Below are 25,701 nucleotides of genomic sequence, written 5' to 3'. Positions count from 1 at the left end.
TTGTTGCTTTGGTATTTGCTCGCTGCTTTGTGTCTAATCCTTAAATTTAGTGTCCCTGTATAATCCCCGTTTCCGCTGAATCAAGATTGTGCGTTTAAATACACCGTTTGATGCGCCTGCGCCTAATTATGGAACTGCTAGTGTCAGAGACACATTGTGGCGTGAGTAGTGTCATGCCATCCTTTAATCAACACAGATACAGGAATACTACAAGACATTAGTACTTGATTTTCATCTCGGTTCCAAAATGCTTGATGAAGGATCAGCAGCCGCAAAATGGATATCGGAAGGTGTCGTGGAAGAAGTTGCTGCACTGCTTGATGTTCTGTCAGGCTCAATAATTTTACCACACTTAACATAGTCACGTGTTCCCACACCATCCACGTCTATGAAAGCAGGCTTTCTTGGCGACGAAATATTTTCTCGCTCACTTGTTAGCATCGACACTACCTGAGACATTGAAGCCCGCAAAAATGAAGCTGCTTGTGTGCAGAGCAGACCAATTTTAACTACTCTAATCCCTTCCTCCAACGAATAACTATCCTCCAAAGTGGAATCTATAATTTCTAAAGCTCTTTCTGCTTTATACATTCTCCATGTTTGGTTGCCCAATACACCAAAAGAACATAAAATATTTGTTAGCATGGAATCACTTAGAAGAATTAGAAAAATTCCACTTGAAGGGTGAAATCCATATGAGCCATACCGCTTCGATGAGAAACTCCTTGTGTTGAACCGAACCCTGATTCTTTCTTCCGCTCACAATCTCAATTAGAAGAACTCCAAAGCTGAAGACATCTGCTTTCTCTGTCAGCTGCCCACGTAAGGCGTACTCAGGCGCCATGTAGCCTCTGCATAATGTCATTTACAGTAAGCTCTCCATATCTTAACCATCTTAAAATGATATAAATTTTTCAGATATATGACTTGTAGTTGGCTCATATTCTATATTTTTTTTATTAAATCAATGAAGGCATGAAAAAATTGAACTGGAGAGATAATTCTTACCAAATTCCCGCAACTCTAGTGCTAATGTGGCTCTGATCTTCTCCCAAGAGTTTGGCTAACCCAAAGTCTGTTATTTTGGGTCTGTGTTTATTGTCGAGTAAAATATTGCTTGCTTTAATATCTCTGTTGATGATCCGAATTTGAGACTCTTCGTGAAGATAGGCCAGACCACGCGCAGTTCCAACTATGATTTTGTTGGAGATCAGATGCTCAGCTAAATTAAACAAAATACACAGTAGATCAATCATGCACATAAAGACACAAGAATTTAACGTGGTTCACCCAACCAATCTGGGCTACGTCCACACAACATAGGCATCGACAATCTTATTAATCAAACAGGAGATTACAAAATGAAATCCTCACAAAACTCTCACCCTCATAGCGAACAATCCGAATGGTTGCCTGTTATATAGCAAAAAGAATCTAACAACCTCATTAACTCACTCACATCAAATATAGGAGGCATTAATCATCTCCCAACAACCTGGAGCTAATCTAGGAACTGAATTTCTATTGTTGTCACCTACAGAGATTTTTGCCTATTTTACTCCAAACAGAAAATCTCAACAATCTCCACCTTGACAACAATTAGCCTGATGCCCTGTTATTATTATTTTATCTTTTCTGCAAGCCAAGAGAAGCCAAACACCAGCGTAGCTTCTCTAACAAAACTGGTTTCGTGAACATGTCTGCACAATTCTCCTTTGTATGCACCTTTTCAAGAGAGACTCCCCTTTCAGTGATAACCTGTCTTACAAAATGGTACTTGATCGGTATATGCTTTGATTTACTATGATAGGCCGGATTCTTAGCCAAATGTATTGCACTTTGACTATCACAAAGTAACCTGATGTTGTCCTGTAACCTACCAAACTCACCAAGCAAACCTTTCAACCATACCGCCTCTTTGCAAGCATGCGAAGCAGCAATGTATTCTGCTTCAGTAGTGGATAAAGCAACAATGTTTTGTAGCTTTGACATCTAGCTAATAGCTCCACCTGCAAGAGTAAAGACATACCCTGAAGTTGACCTTCTCTTATCCAAATCACCTGCAAAATCAGAATCAACATACCCACAAACAGATTCACTACTCTTATTGTAAGTAATACAATAACTAATTGTGCCTTTCAAATACCGAAGCACCCATTTCACTGCTGACCAGTGTTCTTTACTCGGATTTGCCATGTACCTGCTGACAACCCCAACTGCATGTGAAATATCTGGTCGAGTACAAACCATCGCATACATTAAACACCCTACTACATTGGCATACGGAATTCGAGACATATAATCCTTTTCTTCATCTGTATTAGGACATAAACTCGAAGAAAGCTTAAAATGGGAAGCTAAAGGGACTGAAACAGGCTTCACATTATTCATACCAAACCTCAAAAGTATTTTCTCAATATACTTTTGTTGTGATAGCCATAGCTTACCATTGCTCCTGTCTCTGAAAATCTCCATGCCCAAAATCTGTCTTGCTGCTCCTAGATCTTTCATATCAAATGTCCTTGCCATCTGAGCCTTCAACCTGTTGATTTCTTCTATGCTTTTTCTTGCTAAAAGCATATCGTCAACATACAATACCAAGATAATGAATATGCCATTATTCAACTGTTTAAAATAAACACAATGATCATATTCACTTCTAACATATTTCTGACTCAACATGAAAGAATCAAACTTCTTATACCACTGTCGAGGCGACTGCTTCAGGCCATATAATGACTTCTTGAGCCTGCAGACAAATTTCTCATTGCAATGGTAAACAAACCCTTCCGGTTGTTCCATATATATTTCCTCATCTAAGTCACCATCTAGAAATGCAGTCTTAACATCTAACTGCTGCAACTTTAAATCAAGCAAAGCCACTAATGCTAACACAATTCTAATTGAAACAATTTTAACCACTGATGAAAAAATCTCATGAAAGTCAATACCGGCTTTCTGAGAAAACCCTTTTGCAACCAGCCGTGCTTTGTACCTGTCTTCCGTATCATTCACACCCCGTTTCAGCTTGAAAACCCATTTACACCCCACAGTTTTCCTGCCTTTCGGAAGCTCAACCAGATCCCATGTACCATTCTTACTTAAGGCCATCATTTCGTCCTTCATGGCTGCTTTCCACTTGTCACTATTTGAACCTTCTACAGCTTCCTAATAACACAAAGGTTCATCATCATTAGCGGTCAAAGCAACTGAAGTAACATGATCATCATACCTTCTCGGAGGGCGTTTGATCCTTGTAGACCTCCTTAAGAATGTTTCTGGTGCTTCCACAATTGGTTGTCTATCATCTGTAGGAACTTCTTCATGATCGCCATCTGAGACCTGTTCATGACCTCCATCTGAACCCTGTTCATAATTTGATTCTGAAACCTGTTCATGACTAGAATCTGAACTATGGTCGTTATGACTATCATTAGAAATGTTGTCAAACTGAATGTGCTGGAAATCAAATACATCATCCTGTTTCAATCTACTATCTACATCTAACTATACAAGAGCGGATTCATTAAACTTTACATCTCTGTTGATGATGATTTTGCAGGTAGTAGGATCCCACAATCTATATCCCTTTGTTCCATCACCATACCCAACAAAGATATACCTTTTAGACTTTGGATCTAATTTAGTTCGCTGATGTTTAGGCACTAGAGCATATGCTTCACAACCAAACACTCTGAGTTTAGAATAGTCACAAGGGTGTCCTTTCCATACCTCTTGCGGAACCTTGCAGCCTATCGCCGTTGATGGAGATCGGTTTATCACATAACAAGCTGTTGCCACTGCTTCCGTCCACAACTCCTTTTGCAACCCGGCGTTACTCAGCATACACCTTGCTCTCTCTAGAAGAGTCCTGTTCATGCGTTCAGCAACTCCATTCTGCTGAGGAGTATAAACCGTGGTCTTATGTCTCTCGATCCCTGCATCCTTGCAATAGCTGTCAAACTCCTTGGAAGTAAACTCACCACCATTGTCAGTTCTTAAACATTTTATAGTTCTACCAGTGCTGTTTTCTACCATTGCTCTAAACTGCTTGAAAACTGTAAAAACATCAGACTTCCTTTTCAACATGTAGACCCACACTTTTATAGAAAAGTCATCAATAAACGATACAAAATATGACGAGCCACCATATGACGCTGTAGGGGCTGGACCCCAAACATATGAATGGATATAATCAAGTATTCCTTTACTAGTATGTTTGCCTGTTTTAAATTTTTGTTTACTTTGTTTTCCAAACAAGCAATGTTTACAGAAATCTAACTTTCCAGATCTTAGATTAGGAAGTAACTTGCGATCAGCCAAAATTTTCAACCCTCGTTCGCTCATATGGCCCAACCTTTGATGCCATAGGCGAATGGAGCTACTGTCCTGTTCAGACACCGACACATGATCTGACCCAGTTCTACCTTCTAATTGAAAAAGATTTCCTACCTTCTTAGCCTTCATCACTAGTAAAATACCTTTATAGATTTTCATAACTCCACCTTGAATTACAGTTTTATATCCATTCGTATCCAGTGCTCCTAATGAAATTAGATTTTTTCTTAGATCTGGTACATGTCTCACATCAGTTAACAATTTGGTTGTGCCATCTAACATTTGCAGTTGTATACTTCCTATTCCAACAATACTGCAAGTGACATCATTACCCATGTACACGACTCCATCATCAACTGTTATATATGTCTTAAACCAATCTTTATGAATACACATGTGGTTAGATGCCCCGGAATCTAACAACCAATGTTGATCATGTTTTGAAACATTAACAGACAATACCTCATCACTCATACCTGAACCAGATATTGAACCTGTATCTGTGGTGTTGGCTTCCTTTTTTTCTGTCGAAGAGCCTTCTTTAGCAGCTTGCTTTCGCTTCCAGCAATCCTTTTTCAGATGTCCAGCCTTGCCACAATGCCAGCACTTCACCTTTGTCTTCTTTCCTTTGGAATTTGAACGAGAGTCGCTATGCTTTCCCCCGGAGTGTCTCTCTCTTGAGCGACCTCTGGCCATCATTACCTCTGACGTAGAGGTATCTGCATTCGACCTCTTCCTCGTCTCCTCAGACAACAAGGCTCCAAAAACATCTTCAAACTCAAGAATGTCTGCTGTACTAAAGCTTATGGAAGTAACAAAGTGATCCCAGGATTCGGGCAATGAACACAATAAAGTTATTGCCTTATCCTCTGAATCAAATTTCACATCTAGACTGTCTAATTGCACCAGTAAGGTATTAAAAACATTCAGGTGATCAGTAATCGAGGTACCTTCTTTCATCCGCAAACCATAAAGCTGTCGTTTCAGGAGAATCCGATTTGTCAAGGATTTCGTCATATACAGCTTCTCCAACTTCGTCCACAAACTAGCTGCAGTCTTCTCTGACACGATGTTAAATAAAACATCATCAGCCAAACAAAACCGAATTCCGCTCAAGGCTCTTCCATCCAATTCATTCCACTCATTATTTGTCACGGGGGAAGGCAGTTTGGACCTGCCCAACAATGCCTTTGCCACGCCCTGCTGTACCAGCAGATCATGCATTTTTACCTTCCAGATCTCGAAATTATTTTTGCCATTAAACTTCTCGATTTCGAACCGGGCACTTTGAGTTTTCGCCATTTGTATCAACGAAAAACACAATAATCTCCAATATCCAACTTTAAATACCAGCAATAAAAAAAACTGCCTATGCCTTTCTGCCTTTGCCTTTAAATAAAACAAAAAACAATAGTTTTGCTGTGTGAATCACAATGTACCAATTCTGCAATTTATATATCTCACCGCACACCATAAAAAAAAGTTCGAATCACCAATGGAAGAATTGATCCGCTCCACAAAACAATCTACTCCACCATATGCGTTCACCCACTTTAATATTAATCCACCATTTTACACTTTCAATTACGTTAAAATGGTTTGTAACATGGTGTGTAACATATGCGTTTCAACTTTTTTGTTTTAACATATATATGTTATATAATTTAAAAAATCTGCCCTTTAAAACTGCCACAAACTCCACGCAGCAACGGTTTTGAACATATATATGTTATATGATTTTTTTTTTTTTTTAAAACTGCCCTTTAAAAAACTTCCACCAGTTCCACGCAGCAATGCATACCAACTGTTAAAAAACAAATAATTTGACACAGGCTGCCACGCCAAACAGCGTCCATGCAGCGACGCCAATGGAATACCACGCAGATGCTCAATCCATAATTAACACGCACACAGATGCTCACTGGTTTCAACGCAGGTTTTTTTAAAAAAACAAAGAAAAAATACCTCCACTCAAACGTTTGCTCTCCGGTGTGCAGTTCTGAATACCTCCACGCAAACAGCAGTGCGCAGGTTTGCTCAGCTTGTTTGAACAGCAGTGCCTTCAGTCTTCTCGCAGGTAGGAAACAGCAACGCTCCCACCAACCACGCAGCAATCAATACAGCAATACTCCAGTGCTACACGCACGTGCAGCAACACGGCAATCTCTTATACTCCTCAGCGTTGTAAACTTCCACGCAGGCGGACACAACAGCAGTCCAACACGCCTTTGCGCTCCACCTCCAGCTCGGTCCAGCTGAGCCACGCCTCTAACTGCTCTGATACCACTTGTTGGAGATCAGATGCTCAGCTAAATTAAACAAAATACACAGTAGATCAATCATGCACATAAAGACACAAGAATTTAACGTGGTTCACCCAACCAATCTGGGCTACGTCCACACAACATAGGCATCGGCAATCTTATTAATCAAACAGGAGATTACAAAATGAAATCCTCACAAAACTCTCACCCTCATAGCAAACAATCCGAATGGTTGCCTGTTATATAGCAAAAAGAATCTAACAACCTCATTAACTCACTCACATCAAATATAGCAGGCATTAATCATCTCCCAACAACCTGGAGCTAATCTAGGAATTGAATTTCTATTGTTGTCACCTACAGAGATTTTTGCCTATTTTACTCCAAACAGAAAATCTCAACAGATTTCATGCCTCTTTCTCCATATAAGTGAATGATCTTTTGTTGTGTCTGTAATTAATACAAGTAAAATAACTTAGCAAGCTACATACACAAACTGAAACAAATCCAAGATCCATGGAAGCATTAAGCCGTTAAAAGGGAGAAGCAACCGAATATAAACTTGTCGAGACTACTGTTGTGGAGGTATTCGTAAACTAGTAGCCTTTCTGAGCTTTGTATGCAGCAGCCAAGCAATTTAACTAGATTTCTGTGTTTAACACGACTGACAAGATTTGCTTCATTCAAGAATTCAGCGTCTCCTTGCCTTGATCCTATTTTCAGCCGTTTAACTGCAACCTCTCTGCCATCAGGTAGAACCCCCTGTACATTCAGCGTTAAATTATTTCTATTCTCCATTATCACTTGGGACTGTTGCTGGCTCAAAACCAATTGTTTAACGCTTACTCTAAATCAGTTTTTAATTATTTATATGTTGCATTGCAACTTGAGCTGTTGCTGAACAAACCCCTAATTCAATTGAAAGCAATGATGTAACAGTACTGACTTTATAGACAGACCAAAAACCTCCCTCGCCGAGTTTGTTCTCCTCTTTAAAATTGGAAGTAGCGTCTCTCAGAATATGGTACTTAAAAATGAGCTCTTGATTCACCTCAGGAATCGATAAGCTGATTTCTCTATCCTCCCCTGCAAAACCAATTTCCTCGCATCTATTTATCTTGAGGTAAATCAATACCTAAGTAGTTCATAAGATACCTGCTAATAAGGCGCGCACTTAATGACTTGGCAATATTGGGACCTCTGGTTAGACGAATCCGTTGCCAACGTTTCCGTCGAATCCACTTGCAGAGGCCTATGGATACAATTAATCCCGCCGGAGCAGCTACCACACCTAGAACTATCGGAAGCACCTTAGAACCTTTCCGTCCTGCAAATTTACACATATAACCTATGCTTACTTACCGAATAAAATCTTAACAGAACCACTATAACCCTCCTCATTGTAAACATTTTAGTGCACTAAAATGAGATATTTTAAATTGGCTATATGTTTTATTTCACCAATGAACAAAACCACAATCATTATAAGGTCTGCGACAGAAATACTGGATTTTGGAGTACTCTCGCCTGGAGATGAAGGCGAAATGATGGAAGAATTGAAAAAGCTATAAATTTCGTAATGCAAATTGCAGTTCCTACTTCGGTACCGTGCTCCAATAGCTCCCGTTGCGCATGCCCTGGTCGAATTACTCAACCGACCGGAACCGGAAATCTTTGACCGACCAGCAACTAAGCACGACCGGAAACTTGCTGGGGACAGATCTCTCCAACACTGGGCTAAGAGGTAGATTTCCCTCGAATCTGAATAAACATTATCGACTTTATCGGTAGCAAAAAGTCGGGGATTCTGCACAGCTTTTTCGATGGTATCTAAGAGAAACTGCTCAGTAGTATTTCCGAACAGCTGTGGGGAATAGCTTATATTGTTGTTGCAAACAACATTCATAAGCTCGCTTCTCTCATTATAATCGTTGTAAAAGTTATGATTCTCGTAACGTAAGAAGCAGTCGTTTAGAAAAATGAATCCAGATGTGTTGTTGTGACATTTATCAACAAGAAATGCCTTCGTCCCCGATGCACACTGTTGGCAGTCCAAGGAATTTAAATCCCCCCTGCACTGGAGAAGCCCATAAGCAGAACTACTGCTGTTTTGGCCCTCAACACTAGTGTTGAATCCGGTCATAGAAACGTTCCCCACTAATGATTCAAGTACCCGGTCTAAATTATGCTGGAAATTGCTACCTTCTCTATATTCGTTGGTCCCGCAATCAACCCAATAGGAATTATTAAAATCCTCAGCTGCTAAGAGGTGCAGAGGCGTCCATACACTGACGATAAACAACAGACAGTTGATTATTGATGTTTTCACCTTCATCGCCATCGCAGGGCAGGGCAAGAGCTCAACTCCCTTCTCTGGCTTAAGGCGCGGAAGACTGTTAGTAATTACTTTCTCTGCAATTTGGAAGACCTCCAAGACTGATTCTGCAAGCACAGCACCCCCTGATTTAAATATTTAAAAAATAATTTAAATATTAAAAAATTCTGATACTTTAAAATTATATCAAAATATAATAAAAATAAAAACATCAGATAATTAAAATTTATAAATAAAAATCAAACATTAAAATAATTTAATTATATTTTAAATTAAAATGAATTAATTAAAGTCACGGAAGTTTATTTCACAAGTTTTTGGAAATTTGAAGTAAATATGAATACAGATTTTTCATATTCAAATACCTCGAAATATGTGATTCTCAAATCTATCGAAATATGTGATTCTCAAATCTATCGAAATATCTAATTCATGGCCAGATGTTGAGAGGCATGCAGTTTACCCAACAAATCTAGTTGTAACAATAAGATGGCAAGAGCTAACCAGCCTGCCATACTGCCATAGGGCATTTAATGCCTCTATAGTGACTGGTACACATACATAAGGACATACATATTGCATAGCCTGATTTGACAGCTGATATGATGGTCATACATTTTCCGGAACACCTTCACGTCTCTCTCCTATTTCCCGGTAGCCCCGCATGCGAACCAAACTGGCGAACAAGACAGGCCCCAGATGAATATTTATTCGTCCAGCTACAGCCAGGCGATGTGCATTAATGCGATGGCGATGCTCTGAAATTCAAATTTTCAATCTAACTCCCGCGTCCAAGAAAATGCTCTCAAATTCAAATTTTCACGTTTCAGAGTAATAGGGAAATCAACTCATGGGGCGAATTTGTTTACCACAGCTCAAAGGCCGGTATTCAGTTCCTTGTCAGGCGTATTTCCAGGTTTCTCAAGGCTGCAAAGTAGGTCGAGCGGGTTGGATGAGCACCAGTTTACCTCCCTGTCGTTCTCAATCTTTCGCTGGACCCTCATGATATGTTATCTGATTTACAGAAAGTACTCTGGAAGCAACAAGGAGTGCGAAAGGAAAATGCATGTTGGCCAGAGGCATCGTGTCTTCCAAGCTCGCTTTAGCCCATGGATTGAACAACAATGAATTCATGTTCATGGGATACCTTGTTGTGGGGTTTCAGAACTGCATGAAGACATCCCCATCGTGCCAGAGATCATCGTCCTTTGGGATTCCAGGTCCAAAAGTTTGTTCTTATATAAGAAAATAGTTATTTTCAGGCTCTCGAAAATGAAGCCCTTCATCTCAGACGTGAAGAAGTTGCAGGACATGGCGCCCCAGAGTTTCTGCGGAGTGGAAGTTTACAATGATTTTCTGATACGCTTCCTCAAGTGCTCCACCACGTATCTTGGGCAAGCCGAGGATTTAGTGGTCATCGAATTCAATTAGTATCGCGTGGAGAACACATCACAGACGAGGTTGAATGAAGAAGGGTGGGAGGAGGTTGAGCAGATGGCTTTCTTCAGGCACCACTGGATATTTGTTGCCATGTGAAGGTGGTTCGTTCACTATCAGTTAATAAATCCCGGAGCAGAGCCTGAAAATTAAAAAATGTTGTCCATAACTACGTTTCAAGAGATCATATCTAGTTATTATATCACCATGAATTTTCTAAACAATTCAATAGCTGATTCGAACAAGGATCTAGTTTATCTTGCGTTGTTCTGTGGCGCCATATCTCTGGCGGGGCTGGCTTCAGTCCTTCCATGGGACAACATTTGGAGGTCATGGCATGATCATATGGACAACAGACGGACTAATACATGCATGGATGACAAATCCATAAAAGCGCTCCCTTGTCTCATTTAGGGAGAATTTATTATGCCACAACTTGCAGCAGTGTGTGTTATCTGTTTGACAGAATTCATGGGAGGAGAAGTTGTGAGATTGTTGCTGAGCTACAACCATGGCTTCCACATGGCATGTGTAGACAAATGGCTCCGTGAGATTGTTGCTGAGCTACAACCATGGCTTCCACATGGCATGTGTAGACAAATGGCTCCGTTCTCACTCTTCTTGCCCTACCTGTAGACATTGTCTTCATTCTGGCTCTTAAGATGGAGCAGACAACATTCAACCCCCCAAATTATCTGTCCAGGAAGCGCAGACTCATCAGCCGAGAGCTTCTCAGGAGCCTGATCTATCATCGACTAAGAGTTTGGGGTTAAACCGTGGTGGCTACACCAAATTGTGTCTATGTGATTTTTGGATGAATTTTAAATCAATTGTCCCATGTTATGGAAAGGGAAATTTGAATAAGTGTCCAAACAATTTTATATTTATGTTAATATGGAAACTTAGTCGTAGAAAGGAATTGATAAATTATGTAATGTAATTGCTTCACTAGGATAAAATTTAGTGAAGACCAGGTTCCAGCAGGGTTAATAACTTTATTATTCGGTAAAGTAATTAATTTATTTTTCTAAACTGTTTCATCAGTAAAATTTGGCACATTTTGAATTGGGTTAATAACTTAACTTTATTACTCGGTAAAGTATTTAATTTAATTTTTTAAACTGTTTCATTTGTAAAATTTGGAATTTTTGAATTTCCAATTTATTAAAAATAAAAATATATATTATATCATCATAATTATTTTTCAAAATTGTGCACATTGTAATTTAAAATTGAAAAACATCTCAAAAGAAAACTTTTCCTATTATTTGAAAAAATGTGGAAGGTAAATCCAAAATCTCATAATATAGGTGAATTATGAGTCAAAATAGTTTTGTATGAAAGCCTAATTTCTTCATTATTATATTTTTCATATATTTATATATAAAACATATTTTTGAATTATTTATTTTTAAATTAAAGTAAAAAAAATTAACATAATTTTTATTTATTTGTTTTTAATTTAAAATACAAAAAATAATTATATAATTAAATATGAAAGATGTATAATTCTTTCTATGTTTAATTTTAAATTAATATATATATTTTTAATAAAAATAAATGATTCTTTAATTAAAAAAACAAAATAAACTATAATAAAAAAACATAAACATAGATCCATGGATGGGTTAGTTTTAATAAAAATATTATAAAACACTTGTAATTTTATTGTCATCATGCTTGCTCTATTTGTTGTTGACGTTATAATATGGTATGAATGAGATTAGTCAAGATATTTCACTCTTATTCTTAACCATAAATAAAAAATAATCAACATTTTTCTCTATATATATAATCTTTTAAAAATATTTCAATATAAAAAGTAATTTTATATGTATATATATATAAAAAGAATTGATATATGTATATAAATAAAAAATAATTTAATGTCTACTATATAAAATATTATATATATATATATAATCTTTTAAAAATATTTCAATATAAAAAGTAATTTTATATGTATATATATAGAAAAAGAATTGATATATGTGTATAAATACAAAGATATTTTAATGTTTACTATATAAAATATTTTAATGTAAAGAAGAAGTGGTTGAAAGTAAAAAAATGTTCATTTACTTAATACGAAGTTGAAATGATGAATTTAATATTAATAAGAATAATAACAACAATAATAAAAAATTCAATGTAGATTATAAATATATTTTTTGAATCTATAGGATCAATATGCTTAGTTTAAAATATATTAATAAAAAGACAAATATTAATAAAACAACAAATTTAATGTAAAAAAATATTTTACCAATAGAATATTTCAATTCATAATTAAATATAATATTTCAATTTCAACTATCTATTTATTATATATTATATATTTATAAAAATAAAGTTTGTATATATATATTAAATAAACTAATAAATATTTCAATGCATAGGTTAAATATAATATTTTAATTTCAATTATGTATTTATTAAATATGGTTAAAATAAAATCTGTGTACTAAATAAAGCAATAGTAAAAATACATTTTTGTGGGTAAAACATTTTAAGTGGTTTTATTTTTTTACATTTTGGACTATTTTAAACTATAATTTTTTGATTAATTTTTAAATTAAATAAATCTTTATTGGAATTACAAGTTTAAACTATTTAATTTACACAAGCCAAGTGTCTAAAAAAAATTCATAACATCAAATTCATTATACATTTAAAAATACAATTCAATATATATAGTAAGATTAAATTCTTTGAAATATAAATATTTTTTTTCTAAATTTTACACCTTAAAAAAAATTGAAATTTAATCCTTTCAGCACTTAACAAATTATATTTAACATAAATCTATAAAATTTTGATATTTAAATTATCTATCAACTACAACGCTAACTATATATATATATATAAAATAAACAAATAAAAATATATTAACTTACTTAAAATTCGCATTAATTCGAAGAAATTAAGTAGAAGAAAGGTTGCAGGGCGGAGGGCGATTTTGGAGCTAGGGTTACAGGTTAGTAGAGTTCGTTCTCCATGGAAGGCCGTAAAGGAGGGAGCTCCAATCCCTCCTGTAAGCAGGTAGTAGCCAGCAGAGGAAAAAAACCAGTAGAAGAGGATAGAGATCCTTCAGTTGAAAAACAAAGAAACAGAGAAAGGGAGCAGGAAGGCTCTGAATCCAAGGAGAATAACAACAATAAAGAAAGCAAGGAAGCGAACAAGGAACATGGCACAAAAGACAAAACTCAAAGGGGACCATGCAAACCCAAGACTACTATCACTCCTAGAGTTGTTTTGAATGATCCTGCTCTGCAGGCGCATAGGGACCACATGTAGACTTATGCAATCATTTGTAAGTTCATGGGTTTATGGCCCACTGAAAAAGCATTACAATATTGGATTAAATACCATTGGAAACCAAAAGGAAGCATAGAACTACATCTTGGGTCAAAGGGATTCTTTACTGTAGTCTTTGCAAACATTGAAGATAAGGACAGAGTATTTGAAGGAGGGCCCTACTTTTATGCAGCAGTAGGCCTGTATATGAGACCTTGGATCATGAATTTTGTCCCAGAACGTGAAACTTTTACCTCGGTCCTGGTCTGGGTAAGACTCTACTCTCTACCTTTGGATTACTGGCAACTGGAATCCATTTCTACCATAGGAAGTAAGTTAGGACGTGTTGTCCAAGTTTCTGAGGCCACCAGAAGAGGAAAATACACATCCTTTGCAAGAATATGTGTGGAGATGGATCTTTCTGGAGCTCTGCCGGATGAGGTAATATTGGAAGTGTTTGATGAAGAATGGGTACAAACAGTGGATTATGAGCACATCCCATTCAGATGTCGTAAATGTCATGAACATGGGCATCTATTCAGAGATTTCCCTCTCAGTAAGACTGAAAATAATAGTAAAACCAATACCATGAAAGACACTGAAAGATTTCACAAAGTGGTCCAAAAAGGAAAAGGGAGCAAGAGGGGATCGAAGAAACATCAAAATGAAAGGCAACAAGCCAGTCAAAACAAGTTTCAAGCACTAGAAGAGGAAGAGGGGATAACGAAAGCAGATCAGGCCAAGGGAGACACTCCAGTGAACGAGGAGAATGAAGAAGAGGATGAGCAAACACAAACCATTAACAAACAGAAAGAAGACATGATGAGCGACATAGAATTGGAGATGGATCTAGAAATGAGCCAGAGTGAGATGGAAATGGAAGATCGCGAACTACAGGAGATTATTGAGAAAGAGAATCTAGATCTAGAAGGATTCCTGAAACAAGGAACTAGGGAGGGAGTGGATTCGTTGCCTCCACAGGAGTTCAATGCAGTTCAACAACTGTTCTTATTGAAAACTCAGAACATAGGGCTGGAAAAGCAAGGGACTCATAAAAGGCAGAGCAACGAAGGTGTGAAAGCTTTGAAAACCATGCCGAGCTTGGCACCCAAATACCCAGGAAAGAAAAGAAGTGAACTCTCCCTAACAATCCACTTTGGCCATCTCCTCCCCCTCACCTGATCATACCTTCTCTGCCGCCATTCCATCTCTCCCGATTCCCCCCCTGACTTCACTCCTTTACCTGTTGCTGGCCCTTCTTCCCCTCGATATCAGACTCGATCCAAGGCCAAGAAGAAGTTAAAGACCCCGGATCATATCACGCTCGATCTACATATTTCTCCACCTCCTCCCAAACTCCCGCGGGGTCGACCCTCCTCCCTCTCAAAGGCTCAATTACGGGCCGGAGGCGAGATCACCTTGGGCAAGAAATCAACCATTCAAAGGGTACTTAGAGCATCGAATCCCTCATCTGACTTCCCCTCATGAAGATTGCCTCCTTCAATTGCAGAGGGTTGGCTAGACCTGAAAAAAACTAGCCCTCCGCAGACTTTTTCTTACCTTTCCCGTAGATGTCATCTTTCTCCAAGAAACACTGGGACTTGCTGACACCATTACTCACCTTCTCGAGGCTATGCTCCCTGGATGGACATTTGTAGGAATAGATGCAAATGGAAGATCCGGAGGAATAGCCTTGGGATACAACACCTGCTCCATAAAAATCTGTAACTGTTGGGGAGGTCTAGGGCATATAGGGGCAGACCTTTTTTCAATTGATTTGGGAGTGGAGGTGCAAGTCATAAATGTTTATGGGCCTTGCGAACATAGGCCTGCCTTCTAGGACCATCTCCTCAGCTTAGAAGCTTTTCATAAAGATCACCTAATCATGGGAGGGGACTTAAATTTCTCTATTGGAAACTCTGAGTCATGGGGACATCATGCACAACTGGATCATGTATCAGCCTTTTTTGAGAATCTTCTGGACACCCATAATTTGCTGGACATCCCCTCTGCCAATCTCTTACCTACCTGGAGGAACAATAGAGACGACGAGGATAGTCTTGCCCAAAGACTTAACCGTTTCCTTATAAAGGAAGGACTCCTGACATTGGGGTTTCTTCATAGAAAATGGGTGGGATCAGGAGGAGTCTCTGATCATCTATCTATATTCATGGAATTTAGTGGGGGACCTCGGAAACCCAAGGGACCTTTCAAGTTCATCTCCACTTGGCTCAAGGACCCCACATATAATCAAATGATCAAGGAATACTAGAAGGCACATCCCCCAGATGTTGGTGGGAACATATCAGAGGGATTCACCCATAACCTCATTGAGCTTAAGAGACTATCCAAATCTTGGGCTCACAGTAAGAGAATAAAAGACGATCAAACTCTCTTGAATGTCGAGAAGGAAATCGCTGAGATTGAACAAGACTTAGAAGGGGCCTATGGAGTGACCGATCAAAGGAATAGACTCACTGAACTATATGCCACCAGAAGGAAAATCCTCAAGGAATGCGAAGAATTATGGAGACTGAGAAGTAGGGTGACTTGGCTGCTTAAGGGAGATGACAATACAAAATTCTATCACAAGTTTGCAAATGGCCAGAAATCCATCAATACCATCTGGCAACTCTCGAACGAGCAAGGTCACATTGTCAATACTTTCCCTCATTTGGCTTCTTTAGCGAACTCTCACTTTAAACAGATCTACAGGCCCCCCCCCTGAAGCAAATCTTGTCGAAATCATTCAAGTAGCTCAATAATTCCCGCGTTTTGTGGATCAGGAAGTAGGCAGGGAACTAACTAAGGAGATCACTATCAACGAATTAGAAGCCACGATCAAATGGTTTAAGAGGGACAAAAGCCCAAGGCCGGACGGATGGTCGATCGAGTTTTATTCAACTTTTTTTGAAACCTTGGGTGGGGGGGATCTTCTTAAAGCCATTGAACACTCCAGATCCAATGGGAAGATCCTCGAATCCTTCACCTCCACATTCATCGCCCTCATTCCAAAATCTGACAACCCCTCTACCTTTGATGACTACAGACCTCATACAATTTAATAGCCTCCCTTACATTTTAGCCTAATGTTTGCAAGCAATCGGGCTCACCCCATGAGCTCGTGTTGAGTCTTTTCACCCTCCCTACTTGCCCGTTCAAAGGACATATTTTTGCATGTTGGTCACAATGTCACGCTTGCAGCCATGTTCTAGTCATGCACAAGGTCCTCGCTTCATGTGTACAAGTTGTATTCATTGTGTAAACATTTTTCGCACTCACACATGAAGTTTTATATACTGTTGCACAAGCATCGTCGCAATCGTTCAATGATCCATCACAAGCATTGCGCTTGTCGCTCGCACCATCTGTCAGTCACACTTAGTATGTGTTGCCTTGATGGTTTGAGGCGTCTTGTCATCAAGTCATGTTGAGTGTGTGTTCGCAAGGTCACGCATGCCAAGTTCACTCACTCACACACTTAGACATTTTTGCTAAAGTTCTGACGTCCGGATCACCCTCCAACAGCCAGACCCTCGCTGAGTTGCATCGCACAGTTTAAGCACTCAGTGAACATGTACTGCTACTCGGAATTGCGCAAAGATTGAGGCTGTCAACCAGGCAGCCTGCACTGCACAATCCTGGAAATGACCAAACCGACTATCACCCAGAATAGGGCAGAAGTTTCTCAGCGAGCCATGTCAATCTGAGCTACCTGCAACCGAATCAACCAACCCTCTAGTTGGTCAACCAAAGAGTTTGACCGGGCAATGACCTCAGGACTCACTCCCCAAAAAAATTGTGCAAAAGATGCATACCTCGCCCGCTCCGTTGACTGAAGAAATTGTGATGATAGGTCGCACAGACACCTTGTGTCCATCCGTGCTTCCCTCAAAAAATTGCGCAGTTTTTCCAGTCAGTCACCCAGTCAGTTGACCTGCTTCTCACATGGAAAACTGCATAGTTTTCATGAGCAGTCAACCAGCAGCCCAACATCTCGCTCAACTCAAAAACTATGATGGGGTGTCGAGTAGGCCAGCCTCCCAGCAATTGCACATTTTTCACCAACAACACTCCTACAGCTCGTTGCGAGCTCCCCTTAAAAATGTGCATTTTTTCCTGGAAAGCCTCTTGCATCCCGCTGCTAGCTCCTTGGAGGAATTACATAGTTTTTGCTGCCAAGCCCCTCTATTTCCTGCACTTCTTCCTCCAAAAAGTTTCACAGATCTACCCGCTAGCCGAGCCAAATCCCGCGGACAACCATTGCTGATCTAGATTGCCCATATTAGTCTCATAGTGACTTCTGTGCAATTTTTACTAGCAGCGCCTGGAGCCCACATCCCAGCTTGAAATCTGCCTTACGCAGTTTCATAGCCTTGTCCTCTCTCGCAATAACCTGCATCCGAAAGTGAACGACAATTCATCATGGTAGACTAGGAGGTTTATGGATTTGATGTTGTCTCGTCATGAGTGATTGCAGATATAGGTACATGGATAAGACACGACACGATGACAAATGGGATGAACAAGGAGAACAAATGCAAGGATATTTTTTCGCGAACGGATGAACGAATGATTCATGTGAAGAGATCTTCTCGTAAACGAACGATGCATGCGAGAATATTTTTCTATGAATGGACGAACATGCCAGGAAATTTTTTCGCGAACGGGCGAATGTGTGAAGCATGACAAATTACAAGAAAAGAAGCGACGTGCACATGCAACATCAAGCGAACACCAAGACCATCGAAGACTCTGCACACCTTGCCATGCGAAGGTGAAACTATGATACACCAAGAGGACATCCATCACTTAGTAGCACTGTAGCTCAACATGGACACCAACAACAGCATGAACATACCAGCATTGTCGTGTCAGGTCGTGTCATGAGTCATGTCGGCCACATCACTACTGTGGGCCATACTGCTGTAAATAAATGTAATGTAACATAGAAGTCCAAGAGACCCACATGTAATTTGAAGAGTCATGTAATCTGAAAAGTCATGAAAGTCAAATAGTCATGAGGGAAGTCAAATAGTCACAAGGGCCAGTTTTACTCTTGGCTAAAAATGCCCCTCATTTGTACATGCAAAGGACTTTTTCGCCTTAGCTCCTCCCACATAGCATTGAGAGTCTGTAATATTTTCTTTGAGGAGCGAGCAGTGGCTCCAACGCTCTGCCTACAAGGCTAGTGATGTATGATGTACTGATGTGTCTTGGAACTTTCACTTAATTCAGAAGCTTGTTAACAGGCCAGCACGTTTTCACACATGTATTGTAATTGTTTGTAAGACTAACCTTGGAACACTTGTAATGCAGGTTGCTTTAACCTATGTTAAAATAGTTGAAATTGTTCGGTTGTTCTAATACATATGTTTATGAAAATGAGTTGTATAAGTCGTTAACATTGTCCTTCCCACGTGGGCTACCTCACCAGACATCAGATAGAACCTTTCCATAAACTTTTTATAATGACCGTCGCACTCGTGTAGACTACTCTGTTGAGTGTTGTACGTGCTATTCCTTCTCGTGTGTGTGGTTTCTGGATCTGTGTGGATTGCTCTGCTGGAAGTTGCACATATCCTATTGTGTTGTGTGTCTTTGATAGAGTTGGGGCTTTTCCCTTTTGATTTAAGACTCACTTCCACCCTCTTTCTCTCTGGTGAAAGAACCTTGACACAAGTAACATTGGCACTCACCAGGCACGCAAACCTCGTTGTTCGAAGAGAAAGTCGACCACGCTCATGTGCTAACAAGGAAGAGCTAAGGCATATCTTTAAGATAATGGAAACCGGGCCATCATACCGGATGGGACTCCTACACCAAACAGTGTCAGGTCTAGTTGGGACTTCATATCGGGTAGATCCCCTGAATGTTGGCGGGTCCATCACCGTCAACATTTTGGTGCTAGAAGGAGGGCCAGATGACAAGCTGAGCGCTTACAATCTATGTTGAATCTTCGCACATCTGTCATGGAGTTGGTTATAGTTCACCCTTCGAAATGTCTGTCCAACAGACATATCTTTCACGTTGAGAGGGAGTTCTGGGATGACTTGTCAAAAATCACGTATGATGGTGAAGGCGAAGTGGCCTGGCCTGAGCACTTATATGACTTCCACGGGCTCATGGAGAATGTGGAAGGTTTTAATGAAACATAGGTATGTTCACTACCCACACACACACTTCGCGACCACCATTGTGATGGTGTAGCATGCTGCCTCATAACTCTGTGCACTCATTCAAGCAGTTCAATGATCTAATTGAATATGTTTTTCACCATTTTGATCTTGAAGAACTTGATAAAAATTTGTTAAAACAATGAAAGGCCCCACATGAATCACCTATGGATTTTTCACAGCATTTCCGTCTATTCATGTTTGAAGCTCTGAAAATTCAGATGAAATTCCAATATCTCATAGACATATTTGAATATTTCCTTACCAAATCACTCTGTCCCAAGATGAAGTTGAAGTTAAAACCCTGCTCGACATACTTCGATGGTGGAGCTGCACAATCACAAGAAGACACAGTCACTGTCACAAGTGACTATCTGCCTTCCCCACATCAAATAGCTCCACCACCGCAGAGTGATGTGGGAGAACATGCACACACGTTTGTTCAACTGTCACATTCTCCCACACTCACTACTCTCAATATTTGCGTAGATTTGGTTGGGAAGCCCATGGGTTGTCATACACACTCGTTACCTCAACCTCCATCTCTGCATTCTGTTGATCCTCTGGATTTCATTGTCATGTGTTCTTCCATTCTGGACTCTACACCTATTGGGAATGAGGATCAAGCCATCAACGGAGTTGATGTTGCACAACCAACCTGCACTTTCACTCACGAAGAGTATGACCGAGCATCTAAGCATGAAACTGCGATGAAGGATGACCTCCTTCTATCTCCACCTCCTCCGACATCGTTGGTGATTCTCTTATCTCTTATTGTCCTTGTTTTAATCTATCCACGGATGCATCTACTTCTGACCATTCGTAGAACACACCTGATGTCAATCCATCATTTGATAACAGAGAGGACAAATAATTCATTAAAATTCCACTTGATCTTTCATCTACTTTTTCCAGAAACACAGAGGGTGAACATTCTTTCTTCTCATATACCCCTCTGTATGATTCATCAAATCATGAGGATGCCGAAAAACATCTTGAATTTTCTGATCATGGCTGTCATGATATCTGTACTTCTTCATCTGATCACCATGTTGATTCACTCATTGTTAATCTGTTTGATCCATTGGTATCTGATGATTTATCTATTGACGAAGTGGAAAACTTGTAGGCTGTCGAGGCACTTCAGCCTGAGCTGATGGTTATGTCATACCTTCACTATCGTGAGGTTAGTTCCACTTCTAGTTAGAAAATTCGCGAAACACTTGAGGCTTCTCATCACTCATCTGTAAGCACTAAAGATCAATCTAACACATTGATTTTTCTTCCTCCACCGGAATCACATGATCCCATTGTGTACGCACTGGAGGAATCATTCGCAGCAAGCACACTTGTAAGGCGTAAGTCGTCTCTTTTTCTCATGTTTGCTTGTCTGCCACAGTAAAGAGAGTGCATATGTTTATCATTTGTACGTAGTGTGTCACAGCACCATGGCAAGTCCATAGAGGGTTTGCCTTGCACTTTCACTCTTTTCTTTTCTGTGGACGCATTTAAACTCGAAGTGTGTTGGTCTTCATTGTTATATCTTTTATGTTTGCTCATTTGCTTGAATGTGTTTCTTGCAAACCATACCTTCACTAACATGGGCCAGCCAATGCGTCAGTGGTTGGATTAGAAATATCACTTCACGTAAGTAGGCCCATGCATTGTTAGCATAGGAGTAGGAGTAGTGTTTGTTTCTCTGCTTGTCCTTGTTTTTTGGTTTGCTTGTTTGTTTGCTTGCTCGCTTTGCTTTCTTGTTGTTTTGTTTGCTTTGCTTACTATTTTTGTTTCATTTTGTTTTTTTTCTTAGTATCATGCTATTTTTAGTTTTGTAAATAAGTGCTTCCCTCTACTAAGTTCTGGCTTTTGAATGAGTATGTGGCTGAAATCCAAAGAGTATTGTGACACTACAACACTTGGCAAGTCCTATGTCTATCTTCTTTGTGCTTGGTTATAACCTTCAGCCGATGAAGTCTTGACATAAAATACGAGCCATCTGCAAGGGAAGCTTGGGTCCAACCATGAACCTCTGTCCACACTAGGAAACCCTGTGCCTGTACTCAACCTTTTGCTCTATGTGTTCAAGCTCATCCAACCAGTAGAAATGGAAAAGGGGAAAATCTAAACGAACAAACCTATGTTAGAGGTATTACATGCTTCTCTGAAGGAACAACCTCTTCTTCTCTCAATAAGTCTAGATCCCTCTTCTGCCCCAAAAATAAATAAGTGCCTATGCACAGTCCTCTTTAAAAAAATACAAAGGTGAAAGAAGAGAAAGGCTTCCTGTGCAAAGAGGTGAACCATGCAACTCCATTGGGGTACTGACCAGGCTCGCTAGCAGTGGAACAATGCATGTGTTCCTTTGTGACTCTGTCAGGGTACTGTCCAGGCCTGCTAGCAGTGGAGCAACACCAGAGATGAAAACTTATACTCATAATTTTTTTAACTCGCAAGCCAAACTACCCTTCCCGATTTCAAAACACTGTGATCAAGCTGAAACTTGTTGTTGTGTTTTACTAAGTTGGTGAAAGGTGAACCATGCCTGTCCATGGGGTAAATGGGGAGGCCGAAGTAACCTGCACAATGATTAAATACTCCCTGAAAGACCAAGGCCCTGTGTTGTCAATGGACCAAGACAGAGAAGCTGGAGTTCAACCAGTGTGTTGCCAAGTGTTGTAGCAGCTGCAACACCCTCCAAAAGTTTGGCCTGCATCCAATTTTAGATCCTCCCTTAGGTTTTAACCTGATGTTTGAAAGCACTCGGGTTCACCCCTTGAGCTCGTGTTGAGTCTTTGAACCCTCCTTTCTTGATCGTTCAAAGGACAACTTTTTGCATCTTAGTCACAATGTCATGCTTGCAACCATGTTCTGGTCATGCATAAGGTACCTGTTTGTATTCGCTATGTAAACATCGTCGTACTCACACATGAATTTGTATGCACTGTCGCACAACTGTTGTCGCACTCATTCAATGAAGCATCAAAAGTGTTGCACTTGTCGCTTGCACCATCGTTCAGTCACACTGAGTATGTGTTGTCTTAATGGTTTGAGGCGTCTTGTCGTTAAGTCATGTTGAGTGTGTGTTCGCAATGTCACACATGCCAAGTTCACTCACTCACAAACTTAGCCATTTTTGCTGAAGTTTTGATGACTAGATCACCCTCCAACAAGTAAACCCTCATTGAGTTGCATCGTGCAGTATTAGCACTCAGTGAACATGTACTACTGCCTGGAATTGCACAGAGCTTGAGGCTGTAAACTAGGCGGCCTACACCGCGCAATCCTAGAATTGACCACACCGAATGTCACCCAAAACAACACAGAAGTTTCTCAGCAAGCCATCTGAATCTGCACTACCCACAAGTGAATCAACCAACCCTCCAGCTGGTCGACCAGAGAGTTTGACCAAGCAGTGACCCCGGAACTAAATCCCCCAAAAAATTATGCAAAATCTACAAACCTTGAACACTTTGCTGACTGAATAAATTGCGCTAATAGTTATGATAAACACCTTGTGTCCATCCTTGCTCCCCTAAAAAATTTGCGCATTTTTTCTAGGCAGTCACCCAGTCAGTCGACCTGCTACTCACTAGGAAAACTGAGCAGTGTTTATGAGAAGTCAACCAGCAGACCAACATCCCACTCAGCTTAAAAACTGCGATGGGGTGCCCAACAAGCCAACCTCCCAGCAATTGTGCAGTTTTCACCAGAAACACTCCTATAGCCCAACATCCCACTCAGCTTAAAAACTGCGATGGGGTGCCCAACAAGCCAACGTCCTAGCAATTGCGCAGTTTTCACCAGAAACACTCCTGCAACTCGCTACCAGCTCCCTTGAAAAAATGGGCATTTTTTCTCGACAAGCCTCTTGCAGCCCGCTGCCAGCTCCCCATAGGAATTGCGCAAATTTTTTTGCCAACCCCCTCTGCTGCCTGCACTACTTCCTCCAAAACATTTCGTAGATCTACCTGCCAGCCAAGCTAGATCTCGCAGACAATCACTGTTGATCCGGATTGGCCATCTCAATCTCCCAGTGACTTCTGTGTAATTCTCACCAGTAATGCCCAGAACCCTCATCCCATCATGAAATCTACCTTGTGCACTTTCGTAGCCTTGTCCTCTCTCTTGATCACCTGCATAAGAAAGCAAATGACAATGCATCATGGTAGACTAGTAGGTTTATGGATTTGATGTTGTCTCGTCATGAGTGATTGCAGATATAGATACATGGATAAGACATGACACGACGATGAACGAGATGAACAAGGAGAGAACATGCAAGCAGATGTGTTCGCAAACGGATGAACGAATGATGAATGCGAGGATATTTTCTCATGAATGAATGATGCATGTGAGGAAATTTTTTCATGAATGGACGAACATGCTAGGAGATTTTTTCATGAACGGACGAACGTGTGAAGCATGCCAAAGTATAAGCAAAGTAACGACGTGAAAATGCAACATCAAGCGAACACCATGACCATCAAAGACTCTACACACCTTGCCATGCGGAGGTGAAGCTATAATACACCAAGAGGACATCCATCACTCAGCAGCACCACAACTCGACATCGACACTAGCAATAACATGAACATACTAGCACTGTCGTGTCATGAATCATGTCGGCCACATCACTATTCTGGACCATACTATTGTAAATCAATGTAATGTAACGTGGAAGTCCAAGAGACCCACATGTAATCTAAAAAGTCATGTAATCTGAAAATTCATGAAAGTCAAACAGTCATGAGGGAAGTCGAATAGTCACAAGGGCTAGTTTTACCCTTGGCTATAAATACCCCTCATTTGTACATGCAAAGTACTTTTTCACCTTGGCTCCTCCCACATAGCATTGAGAGTTTGTAATCTTTTCTTTGAGGAGCGAGCAGTGGCTCCAATGCCCCGCCTACAAGGTTGTGATGTATGGTCTACCGATGTGTCTTGGAACTTTCGCATTCAGAAACTTGTTAACAGGCCAACACATTTTCACACATGTATTGTAATTGTTTGTAAGAATAATCTTGGAACACTCGTAATGCATGTTCCTTTAACCTATGTTAAAATAGTTGAAATTGTTTGGTTGTTCTTATACATATGTTTATGAAAATGTGTTGTATAATTCGTTAACATTGTCCTTCCCGTGTGGGCTGCCTCACTGGACATCAGAGAGAACCTTTCCATAAACTTGTTATAACTACCATCACACTTGCGCGGACTACTTCGTTGAGTGTTGTACGTGTTATTCCTTCTCGTGTGTGTGACTGCTGCATCCATGTGGACCGCTCTGCTGGAAGCTGCACATGCCCTATTGTGTTGTGTGTCTCTGAAAGAGTTGGGACTTTTCCCTTTCGACTAGAGACTCACTTCCACCCTCTTTCTCTGCGGTGAAAGAACCTTGACATGAGTAACACTAGCACTCACCAGGCACACGAACCTTGTTGTTCGAAGACAAAGCAAACCACTCTCATGTGCTGACAAGCAAGAGCTAAGGCATATCTTTAAGATAATGGAAATCAGGCCATCATATCAGATGGGACCCCTACACCAAACGGTGTGGGGTCTAGTTGGGACTTCATACCAGGGAGATCCCCTGAATGTTGATGGGTCCAACATCGTCAACAGCATATAATAAACAAAAGAGTGAAATAAATTTGTTTTTCCTTACTTGATATAATTCTATTTTTATAATGTAATTTCATTATATAAGATAATTTGTGAATGTTATTAGTTAATATAAATAGTGTTATTTTTAAATATTTGTTAATGATTAGAATATAATTAATATTAAATTTATTATTATCTTGTTTTGGTTGAAAAACATACTTAGTTTTAATCTCCAATAAAATGAAAAAA

At 39.8% G+C, this 25,701-nt stretch overlaps 1 protein-coding gene across 2 annotated transcripts; it reads right to left on the bottom strand.

Moving 5' to 3' along the window:
- Positions 1-7,011: 7,011 nt before the first annotated feature.
- On the bottom strand, positions 7,012-8,016 carry LOC149241685 (cysteine-rich receptor-like protein kinase 2). 2 transcript variants are annotated; one of them, XM_089367570.1, is made up of 3 exons: positions 7,777-8,016; positions 7,549-7,688; positions 7,012-7,364 (listed from the first exon to the last, which is right to left on the bottom strand). In XM_089367570.1, exons 1-3 carry the CDS (start codon positions 7,943-7,945, stop codon positions 7,128-7,130), a joined length of 546 nt encoding a protein of 181 aa, XP_089223696.1. In that variant the 5' UTR covers positions 7,946-8,016; the 3' UTR covers positions 7,012-7,127. The 2 variants fall into 2 exon arrangements, with proteins under 2 accessions (XP_089223696.1, XP_089223697.1); XM_089367571.1 differs by having other exon boundaries at positions 7,801-8,012.
- Between the last annotated feature and the right edge of the window lie 17,685 nt (positions 8,017-25,701).

Source organism: Pinus tabuliformis, chromosome 8 (genome assembly GCF_031772625.1).
Source record: "Pinus tabuliformis cultivar Carrire ecotype Pingquan chromosome 8, CPIR1, whole genome shotgun sequence".
In the NCBI taxonomy this organism is placed as follows: Eukaryota; Viridiplantae; Streptophyta; class Pinopsida; order Pinales; family Pinaceae; genus Pinus; species Pinus tabuliformis.
The sequence above is the reverse complement of the archived record's forward strand: the minus strand, read 5'-3'. Positions and strand labels throughout refer to the sequence as shown.

Bases quoted from the DNA above. Each gene is read 5' to 3' on its own strand.
- LOC149241685 (XM_089367570.1), bottom strand. From the start codon at position 7,945: ATGTGTAAATTTGCAGGACGGAAAGGTTCTAAGGTGCTTCCGATAGTT. The intron at 7,689-7,776 runs GTGCGCGCCTTA...TTGGTTTTGCAG, and splicing joins CAATATTGCCAAGTCATTAA to GGGAGGATAGAGAAATCAGC. The intron at 7,365-7,548 runs GTCAGTACTGTT...CTGAATGTACAG, and splicing joins GTTTTTGGTCTGTCTATAAA to GGGGTTCTACCTGATGGCAG.